This window comes from Urocampus carinirostris, chromosome 12 (assembly GCF_059441175.1).
Source record: "Urocampus carinirostris isolate Australia breed hairy pipefish chromosome 12, RoL_Ucar_1.0, whole genome shotgun sequence".
NCBI lineage: Eukaryota > Metazoa > Chordata > Actinopteri > Syngnathiformes > Syngnathidae > Urocampus > Urocampus carinirostris.
The window spans coordinates 29047546-29065318 of record NC_142360.1 but is presented as its reverse complement, the minus strand read 5'-3'; the positions used below and the strand labels follow the sequence as shown (position 1 = coordinate 29065318).

Here is a 17773-nt window from a genome sequence, read left to right as displayed (position 1 = left end):
GCCACAACGCCCAAGTATTTTCCACAAAAACTACCGAAATTTAGCTTAAAACACTTTTGACTAATTGACATGTAATGCTGGTGTTCTTCACATGACGTCACAACTCAGAAGTCCAAGGCGAGACACGGTGTCTTCAAAATGCATTATCTCGGAATATATATATATATATATATATATATATATATATATATATATATATATATATATATATATTATATAGCCAAAAACATGTACTATTTTTTCACATTTTGTATGTTTTAGAATTTGGGTATCCCGTTAAAGAACTTGAGCTGTTTTATGAGGAAAAATGGGAAAATATTTGTTTCAACATGTGCAGAACTTAATATCTGCTCTTGTGCGATATCTTCCCTTTCCATCGTTACCCCAGTTCTCTGAATTAATCGAAAATTGATTTGTAGAAACATTTGATTCCTTTGTTTAAAAACATGGTTTATTGAATGATCATCACTTTAGATTCAGAAACAAATGATTAACAGCAATGGCAGCCATGGAATTTGTCAAAAATGTACATATTACTGATAAAAGAACTGTGTAATGGGAGTTGATAGTTCTCAAAACATGTTAGATTGCTATAAGTCATTAAATGGTTACTGGACAAATTGAATATATTAATATGTAACACGTAAAGTAGCAAAAACAGCTATCCTTCATACGGTCAGAGTGCTTGAATGAGAAAGAACTCAAAATATTGTACTCTTGTTTTACCGCATTTGTCGTATTGCGCAGTAGTTTAGGTCAGCGTCCATAAAACTAATATAGACCCAATCATTAAGTTACAGAAAAAGCAATGACAACAATAAATAAGGTCAAATACACATAATCCACTGTTTCCGGGTGATGACAACCTAACTAACATGAGAGTGCGGGGTTTACTAGATTTTATTCAGAATAAACGACACATTCCAAAAGGTTCGCTCAGGAAACACCTGACCACTCTCAGGTGTGATCAAAAAGTATTCAGTCAAATGATCATGTTTTAAAAGTTTTTTAGATGCAATATAAACCGTGACATACAACACCTTTTCTATTCTGATCCAAAATCACACAAAAGGTGAGTGCATCCAATTGAGGCCAATTGTTGCAGATAAAAACTCACTGACTGAACCTCTAAGTCAGTGCTGAGCAACCAAGTCCTCCAGGGCTGCATGTCCTTTGTGTTTTTAAAGGTTTCTCTTCTCAAACTCAGGTTATTGCAATCCCAAGGATTGTTAAACATATCCTGACAGGTTGTTACAAGGATAATTTGTATCACCCAAGTTGGTGGGCATCCTGGTCCTTGAGGGTCGCATTTTATTGAGTTTCTTTTCTTCAACTCAGTTGATTCAGTGAACGCAGGTGTTAGTGGGCAACCAGGTCCTTGAGGGCCGCATGTTTTTTGAAGGTTTCTCTTTAACTCAGGTGATTTGGTAAACTCAAGTGCTAGTGGACAACCTGGGCCTCGACGAATGCCTGTTTTTGAAGGTTTATCTTCTTTAACTCAGGTGATTCAGTAAGCTCAGGTGCTAGTGGACAACCTGGGCCTCGAGGATTGCCTGTTTTTGAAGGTTTCTCTACTTCAACACAGGTGATTCAGTAAACTCAGGTGCTAGTGGACAACCTGGGCTTCAAGGATTGCCCGTTTTGGAAGGTTTCTCTTCTTTAACTTAGGAGATTCCAGCAGGATCATTCAGAGGGTCTTATCAGCTTGATTACAAGCTGATATTCTGTTTATCCTGAGTTGAAAAAGAGAAACCTTCAAATACAGGCAGGACATGTGGAAGGACATGTGGCCCTCACGGATCAAGTTGCCCACCTCTGTTTTAGCCCTATTGATCACTGTGAATGTGAACGACACCTCTACATAACAAAGACACGGACAGAATCACAACCTCAAATGTTAGTAACTTCCATCCAGAACATTAAATTGATTCCTTATGAACAATTCATTAGATTGAATGAAAAGTTTCAATAATGACCAGTATTATGAGGTAAAGGAAATTGTGGCACGATTTAAACAAAGGGAGAACAGTCTGAGAAGGGGTATTTGGGAATTACTGTTGTGGATAAAATGCAAAAATATTTAATCATCTACATAACAGACAGAAATAAAACAACAAACAATCTGTTGTTTAACAACTCATGTGAATTATATGCTAATATGCCCATGTATCTTAATGTATGTTGGTCAGACTAAGCGTAATCTAAAGCTAATTATTGATGAGCGTAAGACAGCCATAAGAAACAACTCTTACGTTCATTGGCACTGAAAAGGTCCCCTCCAATTTGAGACGGGGCTTCAGGAACCAACATTTTTTCAGTGAGAAACCTTTTGGATGAACCCAATGTCTCACAGAACCCTCAGGAATGATTCAAGCCTCGAACATTGTAAGTTTTTTGTAAATATTGAGGCAGAGGTGGCCAACCGGATCCTTGAGAACCGCATGTCCTGCATATTTTTTGGAGGTTTCTCTTCAACTCAGGTGATGCCAGTCACCAGGAACATGAACCAAGAGATCATTTTTATCACCTGAGTTTCAGAAGAGAAATCTCTATAAAACATGCCGGAAATGCGGTCCTCAAGGACCAGGTTGCCCACCTTTGTATTAAGGTGTTCATGGTTTCAGAGATATAGCAGAAATATTTAACATCTTAATAGATATTTGTAGTAGTCCTGGAGATAGGAATCACCTGAGTCAAAGAGGATAAACCTTCAAAAACATGCAGTACATGTGGACCTCGAGGCCAGGGTTGTCCACCTCTGCATTAAAGTGTCACCAATAGGAGATAATAGATCTTGAAAGAAGTCTTGTTGCATATAACCCATGTTAAATCAATATCAATAAGAATATGTTTCCTCTATATTGTTATTTATTGCCAGACATTTTTGTACACTTCTATCACATTTTCACGGTTTAAATTGCATCTAAAAAAAAAACTTGGCTTTAAAAATATAATAATGTTACTGAAAACTATTCAGTCACATCTGAGAGTGGGCAGGTTATTCCTGAGCCAATGTGATGATGTTGGAGGCGGCACACAATATTTGTTCTGGATAAAATCTTGTAAAGGCAAGCAGTGTGCAGTACTTTTTTTTAACTGTAGAAATATATATACATATATACCGATACACGTACATTAATAATCAGCAATCGAAGCTTCAGAAGTGTGTTCTTTGGTTACTGCGTCCTGCTGAATCCAGTGTCAACCACCGTTGTTGCTGGCAAGGGACTTCCAGGCTCTGGAAGAAAAACGGCAGTAATAAGTACGATAACTTAACAAGACAATAAAATATTCAATTTAGCAAAGTTATAACAGGCATTATTCTTTCAAAGACACACAGGTACTTGAAAAAATCGTGGCACAGCAGCTGAATGTATTTGTATCTGAGAATTATCTTTTTGATTCTATTCTATTCGCAATCAGGATTCAGGGCCAATCAATATACTGAGACAGCCCTGGTTAACGTAAGCAATGATCTTCTACTGGCAAAGGACTTTATCACTGTTGCTGCTGCTGGACCTTAGTGCTGCCTTGAACAGGGTGGGCCATAATATCTTAATAAACTGGCTGGGTTGGTCTCTCAGGAACCGTCCTCTTATGGTTCAGATCCTACTTCTCAGATAGGATGTATTGTATTAAATAGGGTGAAATGACATGTGAGCCCTTTAGTGTTACATGTGGTGTTCCGCGGTGTTCAGTAGTTGGCCCCCTTTTTCAGCATTTACATGCTTCCATTAGGTGATATTATTCATAAGTATAATATCAGTTTTCATTGCTACGCAGATGACACTCAACTAAATCTTCGGATGGAGGAATCTGCCCAACTAAACTGGAAATTTGGCGAACTGCCTCACTGAGATAAAACGATGGATGTTACTCAACTTCTTGCGCTTCAACCCTGAAAATACCAAAATGTCATCTATTGGTTGATCAAAATGCTGTGACTTGTTCTCAAAAACTGCTCTGAATATTGACAAATGTAATATCAGCCAGAATGACTCATTCAAAAATCTAGGTGTCACATCTGACCCCGCTCTGTCCTTCCAAACACAAGTTAAGAATATTACTAGAACATATTTTTTCAATCTTTGCAACATTGCTAAAATTCGCCCTATGCTGTCCCAGTCTGACGTGGGGATTAGAATTCCTGCGTTTGTTACCTCCCGTCTCGATTACTGTAATGCACTACTCTCCGGTCTCCCGAAGTCCAAAATCAAGAGCCTTCAGCTGGTACAAAATGCTGCAGCGAGGCTTTTAACTAAGACAAGAAAGTTTGATCACACTACCCCGACTTTAGCTAACCTACATTGCAAAATCATGCATGGACTTGCTCCCTCATATCTTGCAGATTAAATTTCCCCCTATGTTCCGGTCCGGAGCCTTTGCTCTGAAAATGCTGGTCTACTAGTGATCCCAAGAGCCAAGAAGAGATCCGCAGGTTCGAGAGCGTTTTACATTCGGGCCCCGAATGTAAAAGTCATGTTTATTTGTGACGCCCTTAATCACAAAGATTCTTAAAGGGCTGCACAGTCCAAAGATTATTGCAAACCAGACTATTACCTAAAACCTACACGAGGGTAACGAAAAACTCAAAAACCTCAACATGAGGAAAATGAAGAAACTTTGAGAAGGGACCGCACATGAGGTAATCCTTCCTTCCAGGATGACCAGGCTGCAATGGATGTTGCAACAATAAATAATACACAGATATTGTAAACCTAAAATATAGGTTATCCGTATTCTATAGAATAGAAGTGTTTTTTAAACCTAGATTTAATGTCAAAGCGTACATAAAATCTACATATTATGCTAAACATGATTATACTGATGGAGATGATGTGTGATGATGAGATGTGAGTCCTGTTACTCAAAATACCTCGTTATAAAAATCTGATTACATGACTAAAAAAATGTGTTTTTGTGGTCTAGGGGACAGGACTGAGATAAGCACCGGCTTTTTCCTGCCTTTGTTTTTTTCCCTTCTGTTATGTCAATTGTTTATTAAAGCTGTTGATTTTCAATTTATTGTAGCGTGTATATAATAACCAGTGGAAAAATATCAAAATTGTCAATCAATCAATTATCTCCAGAAATAAATTCTGTAGGCCTTCAAAATAAGTCAAAAAAAAAAAAGTGTCTGTCTCTCCCAATTTGAGAAAAATGTCTTACATTGAATGAGTTAATATAGGGCTGTCGCTTATAGGAGTAGAAACCATTGAGGACCAATCAAAATGTGTTTTGCATCCAGCAGAATAACATCAACAGAATACAGTTGATAGTTCAATGGTGGATAGGCAGTCTTCAGAGTTTTTATTTCTAGTTACAGTAAGCACTAAAGGCATCAAAATAACTTTGGCAACTCTCAGTCACTTAATATATAATTGAGAGTACAATACACTTAACACAAGCACAAAGAAAAAGACTTACAGTCAATGATGAGCTTCTGTGGCTTTTAGAGCTTAGTTGTTTTTGATCATCTTCGATGTTGGACATAAACCCCTTCTGTACGCGCTTTGAAGTCTTTGTAAAAGAAAATACCCGCGTTACCTAGACACAAAAATACAATCAGTTACAGTGTTTCCCATAGAATTTTGTGATACCCTAGTGGGTGGACGGTAAAGAAAATCTTGTACATTTTAAATGCAAACACATTGATCAGTTGCATTTTCAGAGGAAAATCAAGAGGCTAGTTCTATGATGAAAGTGTGAGCCCTAGTAAACTATTGAATAATAGATACACTAGTTACAAAACGCAATGACACAGCAAAAGACCCGCACCCACAAAACAAAAGACAGGAGTTAAATGCAAAAATAAATCTGCTCATCATCTAATTAGACTAAAATAACTAGTGTTGTTCCGATGCAATGCCGTATTATTTTAAGGTATCGTATCGGCACGTAAACAGACAAAATCACCTATAGGAGTTTTCAACTTAATTTAATGTAATACAAATATTGGAGATTTGGTAAATGACAGTATTAAATATTAGTGCCCCTGCTTTTGTGATTGCTGCTACGACAGGATGCTGGTTGTTCAATAGTTTACACTTTACAGGAGGTTTTTGTATCGTGCAACTTTGTGGTGCGAGTTCCAGCTCTATTTACAGAACTAGCTCTTTTGGCTTACCTCACCGAAACAAACAGCTCTTCAGATTTATTAGCTTTTTAATGGCATATAAAAAATAATAATCAAACATTATGCATTAAATTAATTTATTTTAAAAATATATGTACAATGCTACTATCTTATATTATTGTTTCAATCTACAGGGAATTTTTAGCCAACTTAAACTTTGAAGTCGTTTGTACGAAGCAACTTTAAATTCAAGCAGAATCCCTAAAAGACACACGACACAAATACAGTATACGAAATATAAAGTAAAATATTTTTTTTTCACTGCAACATCAAATAAAGCCTAAATAAAACAATCAACTTTTTTACACACAGCAAATTTAAAGTGAAATTTAGGGTTTGGCTTCTTCTGCAACTCTCAGGAAATGCACTCTCTTTGAAGCCATCAAAATGTATATATTATATATAATTTTTGCAGCACGGCGGCTAGCGCGTGTTCTACACAGTTCTGAGGTCATGAGATCCAACCTTCTGTGTGGAGTTTGCATGTTCTCCCCGTGCTTGCGTGGGTTTCCTCCGGGCACTCCGGTTTTCTCCCACATTCCATGCATGTCAGGTTAATCGGCCGGTCCAAATTGTCCCTAGGTGTGAATGAGCAAGTGAGTTGTCTGTCTCTGTGTGCCCTGCGAATGGCTGGCAACCAGTTCAGGGTGTCCCCTACCCACTGCCCGAAGATAGCTGGGATGGGCTCCAGCACCCCTACGACCCTACTGAGGATAAGCGGTGCAGATAATGGATGGATATATAATTTTCATCATGCAAACTAAAAACAAAAGGAAGCAATGTTATTGATTGTTAACAAATCACGTATTCCAAATTAAGTACTAAAAGTGACTTAAGTCAGTTGAGTTAATCTATTCGCTTTAGTTGTTGTAAATCTGCGCAAGCAAAAAAAGCAATTTTAGAAGGTTGGGTCAAACATATTTTTAGAGCGTAGTGTACATTTCTTTTACCTTTTTGGAGGTTTTCTTGATGGCTCTTGAGGCTTTGCTGAGGGTGCTATCCATATCTTTGGTACTGACTCGAAGTGTGTCTGGGTCTGTACAGTGAATCAGGTCACTCTGTTGATGAGATTGAAGTATAAATTGCAACTCTAACAAATAATTTACATGTAAGAAGTACAGAATTTTCAGGACTATAAGTCGCAGGAAAAAGGAAGTGGCTTATCGTGCCCAGTTGGAGGAGTTACTGGTAAGAGTGACACATAGGATGAAGTTATTATTGGATTTAGGGATTTGGAGTGAAAATGATAGTTTGGTAAGCATGTTCTATGCTAGTTATCCGAATAACTTATTATGTTACGTCGTTAATGACGTATTCAAGGGTGTATAAGATATGCATGTACATGTAACATAAATATGTTGCGTTCTTTATTTTATTTCAAATTGCCTGTCATGATGACAAGAAACTTTTAGGTGTTGGTTTTTATCAAATGAATGCCCCCCCCAAAATGCGACTTATACTCAATGCAACTCATAAATGTTTTTCTATTCTTAATCATTCATTTTTAGGCTGGTGCGACTTAAACTCCAGAGACTTAGAGTCTGGAAAATACAATATGAAATCATAGATGTCCGATAAAACCAACATTTTGTCCGTGCCCCAATTTAAAGGAGATATCTTGCGAAAACCATTGTGACCAATCAGTGGTAAGCTAATTTCAGGATCTGTCTGCGAGCTACTGAGGTGTTCTTAGATGCTACTAGGTTCCCTGGAAACCACGTTGGAAACCCACCAGTCTAGTAAAATAAGTCACACTCACATACTCCCGAAAGTAACTGGCAACTTTGAGGTTGAATTGATTGAATCTCAAACATGTCATAAGTGCTTAAAATTACTGTTTAACTGTAAGTTAGCTCTGAAATGATCGTATGTTAACATTAGCCAAAGCAGTAATCGGCCATTAAAAATATGGAGGAAAAGCTAGAAAAGATAGAAGTGGTGCAGGAGTATAATGTAAAGGCTTGGCCGATCTCCGGTTGTGATGTGGACATCACATACCAAAGATAAAAAAACAACAAAATACTGCCATATCTTGCAAAATGCCATAACCTATAAATCAGAAGCATTGTCCCGAGTGCCAAAACGTAAAAAATATATTTTTCTTGTTTGATTTAAAAAAAAAAAACTATTATAAATGTTTAGGCACTGCTCATCAGAAAGCAACAAGCCCTAGGAATGATTTCAGTACGATCAATCACAATTAGATGGCAGGAGTGGCTTTGATCAGATCTTTGTCCACATATCGAAGGAGCCCCACTTCCTAGTGTTGCTTCCTGTACATGGCGAATGGGTGTGTATAGGTGGCCCTATATGGCGAGTAGGTGTAGGGGAGTAGTGTGATAAGAGCAGCGAGACTGGACAATGGACTAATGTTTTTTTAACAACTTTTATTGTTATAACTTAGGGGAGTCTGTAAGCACTATGTTGTAAATATTTTTCTGGATGTATAAATTGAGGACTTGTGTCGGGGGTTAAAAAGTTAAATAATCGTGAGTATGTTGTCATATTTAACAAACGAGTGTTAAACTTCCCATTTTGCTCCTGCTTTTAAATAGGGGTCACATACTACAGCCTATGGGCTGTATTAGGCCCACCAACAGATTTAATTCGGCCCGCGAGTCGATGCTGAGAGAAACAGAAAAAAGAACCGCTTCTAGTCAAACGATGACCTGCGGTTTATAAGATGTCCACTGGATGTCGCCAAAGTATGCAAAGAAACACTTCTAAAGTAGCCCTGTTGCATTGAGTTTTTCAATGCAACTAATCAATTTTAGTGCTGAAAATGAGATATTATTTTGCCATTAATGTATTTGTAAAATAATATAACTAATTGTATATTTTGTGTGTTTCAAAAGAAATTGGCTTAAATTGTCTCTTTATAAACAAATAGACAATGAAACAACATGTGCAGGTATGAATGAGTGAATGAATGCAAATGAGAAAAATGGATTGGCTTTGTTATCTATTTTTCTCATGTACTTTTGAGCTATCATATGTAAGACTTTTTATCGTCATAGTCAAATAATTAAATACATCAATCAGCTATTTTTATTTGTATAGCCCAGCCCCTGTGCAAGTTTTTTCAAACCAGTTTCAAAGCAAGTTTTCTGACACCTGTATATGTACCGTATAATATTGGCAAACCCCTTAACTAATTTCTCCTTTAATAATACCACAGGTTACAGCAGTGTCTTGTATTGGGGTGCATGCATTGTGGAAAAGAGCAGCTCACTGTTTTCCTTAGTGCCGCCACAAAATTTATGGTATTTTTTTCATTCATTTTTACATGATTCTAGTTAATGAATCCTGTTTTGAATTTCACAGGTGTGAATGTGTGCGTAGTGTTACCACATCAGTACGGCAGATGGTGTTGGCTACATGTCGACAAAGCGTGTGAAGCCAGTCAGCTTTCACAGTTTCCTCTCCAGCCAACTGGAAACTGAACAGCATGTTCGCTTGTTCAGTCGGTGGGTGAACGACTAAAGCGAAGGCATTCACACAATCTGGAAAAGAAATGGATTGGAAATCAGGATCATTCAAAAATACTGGCAAACTTTAAGCTTGTGTGCTAAAGTAAATTCGGGACGGAGAAATACTCTCTCTCTCAAATATATATAAGAAATATCAAGCATTTCAAACTCAGTTTGGCTAGGGGCCAGATCCAGACTTAATGTTTTCAGGTGGGTAAGATCAGTAAAAAAAATGTCAAGGCCAAATAATTAGCTATCCATGTTTGCACACAGGAAAGAGGAAATAATTTCATCTGTGCTGCATGTTCTGCATTGAGTAGTTGAAAATAATGTTGAACTTAAAAAAAGGGTTCATTTTAAAAAATTACATATGGAGTTTGATCCCACAATGAAACAGATGAATATACATACACCAATAACTAACTTCGCCCACTTAATTACGTTTATTTCAAGAGCATGTAAATGCATTCAACCCACCTTCGGTGTCCCACAAATCCAGAACTCTTCGAATTTGTGACAGTGGCATCAAAGTGATGTGCTTCAGTTGAGGTGGTGGTCTTGTTTGTCCCAGTGGACTCTTTAAAGTAGTGAGAACTTTGTGGCGCTTTCTTGCAATCTGCATCAAGTATAACATCAAACAATTTCATATATGCATGCATCAAAACACTCAGTATAAGTATCATATGTTCATTGAGGTCATTTTAAAATACAGATACACCCCTTGCTACCCCGCGTTTTGTTTATCACTGGTTTACTGCTTTACGGATTTGAAACCGCCTTTAATGTCATTGATATCAAGGTATCGTGTACTGTGTTCTGAGCAGACAACATACAGTAAATGCTATCAAAAGGACACGTTAGGAAGGGAATTGTGTGTTGGGTGGGCCTGACTGTGTGTGCGACTATGATGGGCTGGTGTATAGTGTTATACAAACAGCCAAGGTGGGTGGGGGCACAAGTCCATCCCCCAAAAACAGACAACGCTTTTGTAGCGGCTAGTTACATTGAAAAAAAACATCAATTAAATCGGACTGAGGAAAGCCAGAAGAGCGGATTTGTACTTACTTTCATGGACAAATTCAAGCACTTGTCCAGCACATTCAAAGCAATTTTATTCGATTTTCCCAGTACTCTCAAAGGAAAAAATCCAGCACTGATTAAGAGGGAATCATTTTTTACTGATTGATTTATTTTCACAATAATTCTTGATATTTTTATTTTTAGATCTTATTTTGTGTAGCTTTTTCTGTTAAAGATATTTGAGAACAATATTTTTTTTTTTTAATCAGAACTTTTCTGGCCCAATCTCACCCAGACCGTAGTTCCGGTGGCCCTCAAGTCAATTGGGTTTGAGACTCCTGACATAAACACCTTAAAGCAAAGGACACTGCGCTTTGTTGTTCATAAACTACAACTGGAGAACTGGTCTTTTTTGAAGTTGTAGACAAAGATTTGTGTACATTAAGTTAGTTTATTTGATGGTTGTATTTCTTGGGGGTTTGAGGTTTGTACAGTTTTATCTTCCATCATACATCTTTGCACAACGTACTTGTCCTGTGTCTTTATTCCCTGCCCTCCAGCAGTTGAGTCTGACTGATACAAAGCACATCAATAAAGTGATTACGTTTCATAATAACATCATAACTATTATAATATTATCCAAATACTTGCTACACGAGTTTCTAAGTTAGTCATTTCTACCAAAAGTAATGTTTTTTTTAATAAATGCAAACTATATGCTCTCCCTGGTTACTAGAGGACAGTGTAAAATCTGTATAACATTGTGGGTTGCTTCAGGTTTAAAACTGCATTCACTCAACTGTTAAAATAAACCATGTTAACAGATTCAACATGAAAATCTATTTTCGCCCATTGTTTGTGAATAAATAATGTAGGGCCAGAATAGTAAAACAATGTCAACTACAATTTTTTTTCTTCGTTTTTCATATTGTACTATACTGTATCATTCAGCCTACAAGTGAGCGTCTTCGTGGTTCACCGCATTAAATATCAAAACCATCTTTAACAGGCAGTCAGGTAGGATACCCAGGATGTTAAAACTGTGGGAAAAAAGCCGACTTGGCATTTTTAGTTTTGCTGACTCAGCAGCATTCCCGTAAAGAAATTTTACTCTCCCGGGCAAGAATCACTATGTTTCAAAGGTCGCTCCAGAGATAAAAATGCCAAAATAAAAACATGACACAGCATTAATGGTTGTGCTGACTCAACAGTTTTTTTTAGAAAGACATTCACCTCTTTCAGGCAAGAACAACAATAAATTTCAACACATTGTCTTGCAGCCAGTTGAACTATATAGGACAAGAATGCTCCAAAAAAGTCGACTCTGCAATTTCGATTTTGGCACTCTCCCAGGTTAGAACGAATATTAACAGCATATTTTACAGGCAGGGAGGTTACCCCGGATGTGAAAACTGCCTAAAAAAGCTGCCTCTGCATTTTTGATTTTGCTGACAAAGCAGCTTTCCCAGAAGAACTTTCTCCTCTCTTAGGTTGGAACAATTTTGGCCAGGATTATAAGCAATCAGGTAAGTCACTCTAGAGGGGAAAATGCTAAAAAAAAAAAAAAAATACAACACACAATGCTTCCGAAACGAAACTCTTAGGATATGGAGGCAGCTTGTTCGAAAACACTGTAGGCCTTTTATCACGTAAACCACCACATCCACTAATTCCACACATCGTTGAGGTTATATTAGATTATGTGTCACTGAATATGGAGTCATAACTGCATGCGTTTTCCAGCTGTATTCATTTATTATATTAATCGTCACATGAGTATTTTGATCATCACATACTTTATTGAATTATTCACTTATTCTTGTATTCACTTGACATCTGAATGTATCCGTTCATTCAGTGGTTATACTTCCTCAACATTGTTCTAAGTGGTATTTTGATTAACCGTTGACAGGGAAGCCTCAAGTCTACCCCAATCTTATCTATCTATCCATCTATCTGTCAACCCTGGTTATTTCGAGAGGGAACATCTATCACGGATATTTCCCAGCAACTTAACAATTTTCTTTCATTTAGAAACGAAACCAAAACACACTATTATTCAGAATTGAACTGGGGACAATCCTGGATTTGGGAAGGAACATTAATGGAACTACAATTAAGATAGTGATTTTAATATTATTAATTAATTAATAATATGTGTGATGTTTAAATAATAAAAATCGAAAAATAGAAATCACCTCCAGACAATCATTGAAGAGAAAGAGTGTGACATGTTCGCCCCGGTCACATGGTTGGTCTCCGAGAGCGATCGTTTCCGCTTTGCAAACCAGATTGCGATGGGACGATAGCAAGTTGGCCTGCGTGATAGTACATGAAATTGACTCGTTAAATGGGAAATAAACAAGAGTACAGATCAGTTATTCACAAATCAAACATTTTAGTTGTATGAATCATAAACCCCTTAATCAGGGTTCCCCATACCACTGTTACCAGGTCTCATAAACAGATATTAAAAAATATAATCATATTTTCAACTTTGTATTAGTGCGTTAATCCAAATAACCTAAAGTTCTCATTTATAGAAAGGATCGCAAACACCATGGTGTGCTTGCTTGCCTCTTTTTTTTGTCCTCTCACTCCCTTTTGGTTAATTGGTTAATACTGTATGTGTGGTTTCGTCTCTGTCGCTATGCTTATTTGTGTGCTGAGCAGAGATGAAGGGGCAGCGGCAAACCACAAGTAAGCAGAGAAATGGGTCAAAAGAGGAGAAACAGTGCAATACAGAGGACAAAAAAAAAGTCAAACTAGGAAAATTATCCAAGTTTGGTCTCATTTCAGTTATATTGATGGCTCAAGAGCAGAGTCTATTGTCTATTAGTGACAGAAGAACCAGAATCAGTCCCTTTGTGCTTAGGCACCTGGAGTTCCTAAATGCCAATATCCAGTAGAAACAAATATTTGTCAGTTTTACATATCTTTTTTCCTGTGTTTGCACCTGACTCACTTAGACTGAAAGCCCACACTTGAAAAAAAATAAATTAAAATACATAAACACAGCTGTATGCAAATATGCAGAATTTAAGTCCACAAGTGTATCCATCAATTTCCTGCATATGGTGGATATCACAGTTGTAGCTTTTCTTATATAGTCTAAGTCCACAGTTGTATCCATCATTATATAGTGCAAGTCCATAGTTTTATCCATCATTATATAATGGATATCACGGTTGTATCCATCCATATATGCGATAGATTTTACATGTGTATACATCTTTATATATTGTATGTCCACAGCTGTTTCCAACTGTACATATGGTGGAAAACAACAGTGACATCACTGTTGTTTTCCACCATATATAGTAGGTTTTCCAATTGTATCCATTCATTTTAGGGCTACAACGAGTCCTCAATATCGATTAAAATCCATTTTTAAAAGTGTTGGCAACTAATTTGATTACCGATTCTTTGCGTTGCGTGATTTATGGGCCACTTCTTCACATTTTACTCAGCCTCTCTCAAAGACATAAAGAAGGGAAAACGATTTTTTATAAAAGGAATAAATAATAGGGTAGAAGTAATAAGAAAAATACGCAAAAGAGGAAAACTGGAATACAAATAAAAGTAAGGGAAACGAGAAAAAGGGAAATAAAGAAAAAAAGTCAAAACCAATTTTTTTTTGTTGTTGCAATTTTCACTCTTGTTTTCTCTCGTCATTTTTCTTTTCCTTTTTGTCTCATTTTTCTCTTCATTTTTGCTTTTCTGTCCTTTTTCTTTACTTTTTTCCTTTGCTTATTATTCTTTTCTTCTTTGAGTGTGCACATTTTAACTCGTTCCATTGTGCTTTCGGTGGCAAAACAGAATAAAGCTGCATTTATTGGGGAAAAAAATACACATTCCCCCTTTAAATTTCATATAGAGGCAAGGGCCTTAACCTATCATGCTGGGGGGCTGCAATTGACTCCCAGGGCGCACTTTTGAGACCACATCATTTTATCAATGCAAATAAGTGCTTTCAATTTCTTTGAGCGTTGTCGTACCACCCTGGTCTGGGTCCTGTGGGTTTTGGTTTCAGCTGGGTAATCCCTCTTACTCATTCCCAAGGAGTATATCCGACACCTTCCCATCCCAAAGTTACACAAACGACAGCAGTGGTTAAAGACTGATCGTACGTAAAGCTCCAACATCATGATACGTGGAAAATCGGAATTTTTTGACAGACATACGCATTTACCGATCAAAGATCTAAAAAGATGGAGAAAATGAAAAATAATTTTACAGTTATTAGCTCCATCACACCAAGGATAAGACAGGGAAAAATAAAAAAATGTATGACTTGTAGACAAAATGTAAGACTTTTTCAATGCCTTAATTTTGCGGTTACCAGATTTAAGACTTTTTAAAACATTGGGGAACCCCGGATTATACACAATAATTCGTTACATTTCAGTTGAGAATCATAGTAAATTGTGTTCAACTCTGGTCTTTTTAGAGCATTGAAAGTGTTAGCACATCAAATAATACATACTTTAAGTTGAATTTATTTAGGAAAGCACTAAAAATAGATCTACTTTAAACAACTTATAGGCGATTGTTCTGGCTCACAGTTAAGAGGAAGTTAAATTTCTATCCTGAGACCCCCATTAGATAAGCAGTTGGTCAATGAATGAATATACATGAATTGAACAGGTTTTTTTTTTAATTTGGAGATGCGATTAATTGCAGTCAATCCAAGAATCCATGAGGGTAATCACTATCAGAAATACTAACCAATTCCAAACCATAGTTTTAAGTATTAATATGGAAGATAAAACTGATAGTTATGAGTAGACTTACAGGGCATCCGTCAACTTCATAAACAACATCAAAGATTTGCTTCTGGCCATCAGTCCTCCTCTTGTCCTCGTTAATGTGACTGGTGGGAAATAAGGTGCGGTTACAATTATGAAATGGATTGTTAACATGACAATTGCGATAATTGAATTATATGCAATGCAATGACAACAACAAAAAAAGATGTCAGTGTTACAATCTGGCACTATTAGCCATAGTATGCATTGAGTGGCTACATATAATTTCTGAAAAGGTAAACCAAGCCAAAACAAAGTGTAATGCTTGCTTACAAATGATCACAATGATTAAGAATTATCTCGTTTTTATTATCATTGTTTTATTTATTTGTGCTGGGCATATATTATGTACTTGACCTCAACTCCAGTTCTGATTTCGATGTAGATCAGAGGTTTCAAACTCATTTTAGGTTGAGGGACACATGCTAGGGGAAAAAAACTCACGGGGGCTGATCTATTAGATTACAGCTAAAGAAAGAGAGGGAGGAAGAAAAAAAGAGAGAAACAGAAAAATAGAGAGAGGGAAGAGAAGGGAGAAAAACAGAGCAAGAGGAAAAATGAAAGGAGAAAGAGAAAGACTGAGCGATGACAGAGAGAATGAAAAAGAGAAAAAAGAGAAAGAGATGAGAAAGAGGGGGAGAGAAGGAGAGAAAGTGTGAGAGTCCACTCAAAAGAGAACAAGAGGACAAAAAAGAAAGACAAAAAAGAGAAGGACAATGAGATATAATGGAGGTAGTAAAGTAGAGAGAATGAGAAAGAGAAATAAAGAGAGAGAGAAAGATGGGGAGAGAGACAGACTTGGAGAAAGAAAAACGTGTACAAAAAGAGCAAGACTGACAGAGAAGGAGAAAGACTGAAAGAAAGAGAAAGGAAAAGGAAGAGAGAAAAAAGAGAAAAAGAGCAATAGAAAGATATAGAGAAAAACGGAAAGAGCAAAATAGGGGGAAAGAAAGATAACGTGCGAGAAAGCGGCAGGAAGAAAGAATTAATTTGTTAACTGCTGAGAAACATGGAAACAATGTCAAGCATTTACCAGCACTTCACCCAAAATATAAGCAGTTCTCAATCCTTGAAAATACAACATTAAAATTTAAGCATTTGCAAGGATTTCAAGCACCTGTGCAAACCCTGTGATATGTAGGAATTGGTTATGCTCATTGATCAACCTAAAACAGAGAGAAGACATCAAAACTCACGTCATAACTTCTTTTAGGGACTCAATTGCTTTCTCCAGTTTCAGCTTGTCAGGGTTTTCATCCAAGGTGTGCTTCTTTATATCTAAAAAGATTTCAAAATGGTTGATGGAAATGGGAATATTGAATACATGATTTGATGTTACAGTCATTCCAATGTTTCTCTCATTAAATGCACTCTTAGCTATCAGCCTAACTGGATGTTGTGCGCTGATGGCAGAGCTGCTTCGACATCTTTTGAATATGTGGTAATCGGTGTTGGGCATGTTACTCTAACAAAGTAATTAGTTATAGTAACTCACTACTTCTTCCAAAAAGTGGCCTTGGGGGTAGGGCGCCCGCCCAGAGACAGGGAGGTTGTTGAAATTCAAGCACTTTTTAAGGACTTTCAAAGCCAATTTTTCCCGTTCCATTCAAAGAAGAAATCCGGTGTAAATCATGTATTTTCCAAATCCACAAATATGTCTGTGATTCATATGTGAATTTTATCTTGCCTGTGCATTTATCAAGACATGTGATTTTTAAATCTTGAGTAAATTGCAAAAAGATTTTGGCGGAAACATTACCTTTGTTCTTTGCATACTTAATGCTTGCACTAATAAACATTTCATAGTGCGCGGTTAAGGTGGAGCATGCACCTGTCATCATGTGCCAACCCTAAGGGGACGATGACGCTTCATAGGACAATGCCGTACAAACTAATGCCAGGCTACAATTAATCACAAGGGATGAAGAAATACAAAAGTAAGCACTTTTCATACCTTGAAAACACATCATTCAAATTCAAGCATTTTCAAGGACTTCAAGCACCTATACAAACCCTAGGTTGGAAATTACTGGTTCAAATAATCCGAGAGGTTGGTCATGCTTGATGATCACTCGGCATGAGAATTGTACTTGCTCCCTAGAAGGTGCACCTTTTTTTTCTTATATCTGTGTACTTAATCAAAGTCATTGATCCAAATTGCTCACGGATCAATGATTTCCTGTTGCACCAAGGGTTCCTGAGTAAATGACTTCTCTCCTTCCAAGCGCTAAACCGTCCTCTTACAGTTAACGAATAATGTGCATTAGCCACCGGACGAGGTCTTGTGCCAGAAGATAACTCAAGACTGAAACACATCTAGAGGTCTCAAGCCTGCAAAG

The 17773-nt window shown here is 37.1% G+C and overlaps 1 protein-coding gene across 1 annotated transcript in view; it reads right to left on the bottom strand.

Annotated features, from left to right (window-relative positions):
• Positions 1-433: 433 nt before the first annotated feature.
• Positions 434-17773, bottom strand: part of ect2 (epithelial cell transforming 2) — a 42248-nt gene continuing 24908 nt past the window's right edge. The window contains exons 17-24 of the mRNA XM_088350208.1: positions 16631-16712; positions 15421-15499; positions 12825-12944; positions 10084-10222; positions 9485-9639; positions 7087-7194; positions 5428-5547; positions 434-3238 (exon numbers count right to left, since the gene is read on the bottom strand). Of these exons, the coding sequence (XP_088206334.1) occupies positions 3158-3238; positions 5428-5547; positions 7087-7194; positions 9485-9639; positions 10084-10222; positions 12825-12944; positions 15421-15499; positions 16631-16712 (884 nt within the window). The 3' untranslated portion in view covers positions 434-3157. The remainder of the gene's footprint in view (positions 3239-5427; positions 5548-7086; positions 7195-9484; positions 9640-10083; positions 10223-12824; positions 12945-15420; positions 15500-16630; positions 16713-17773) is intronic.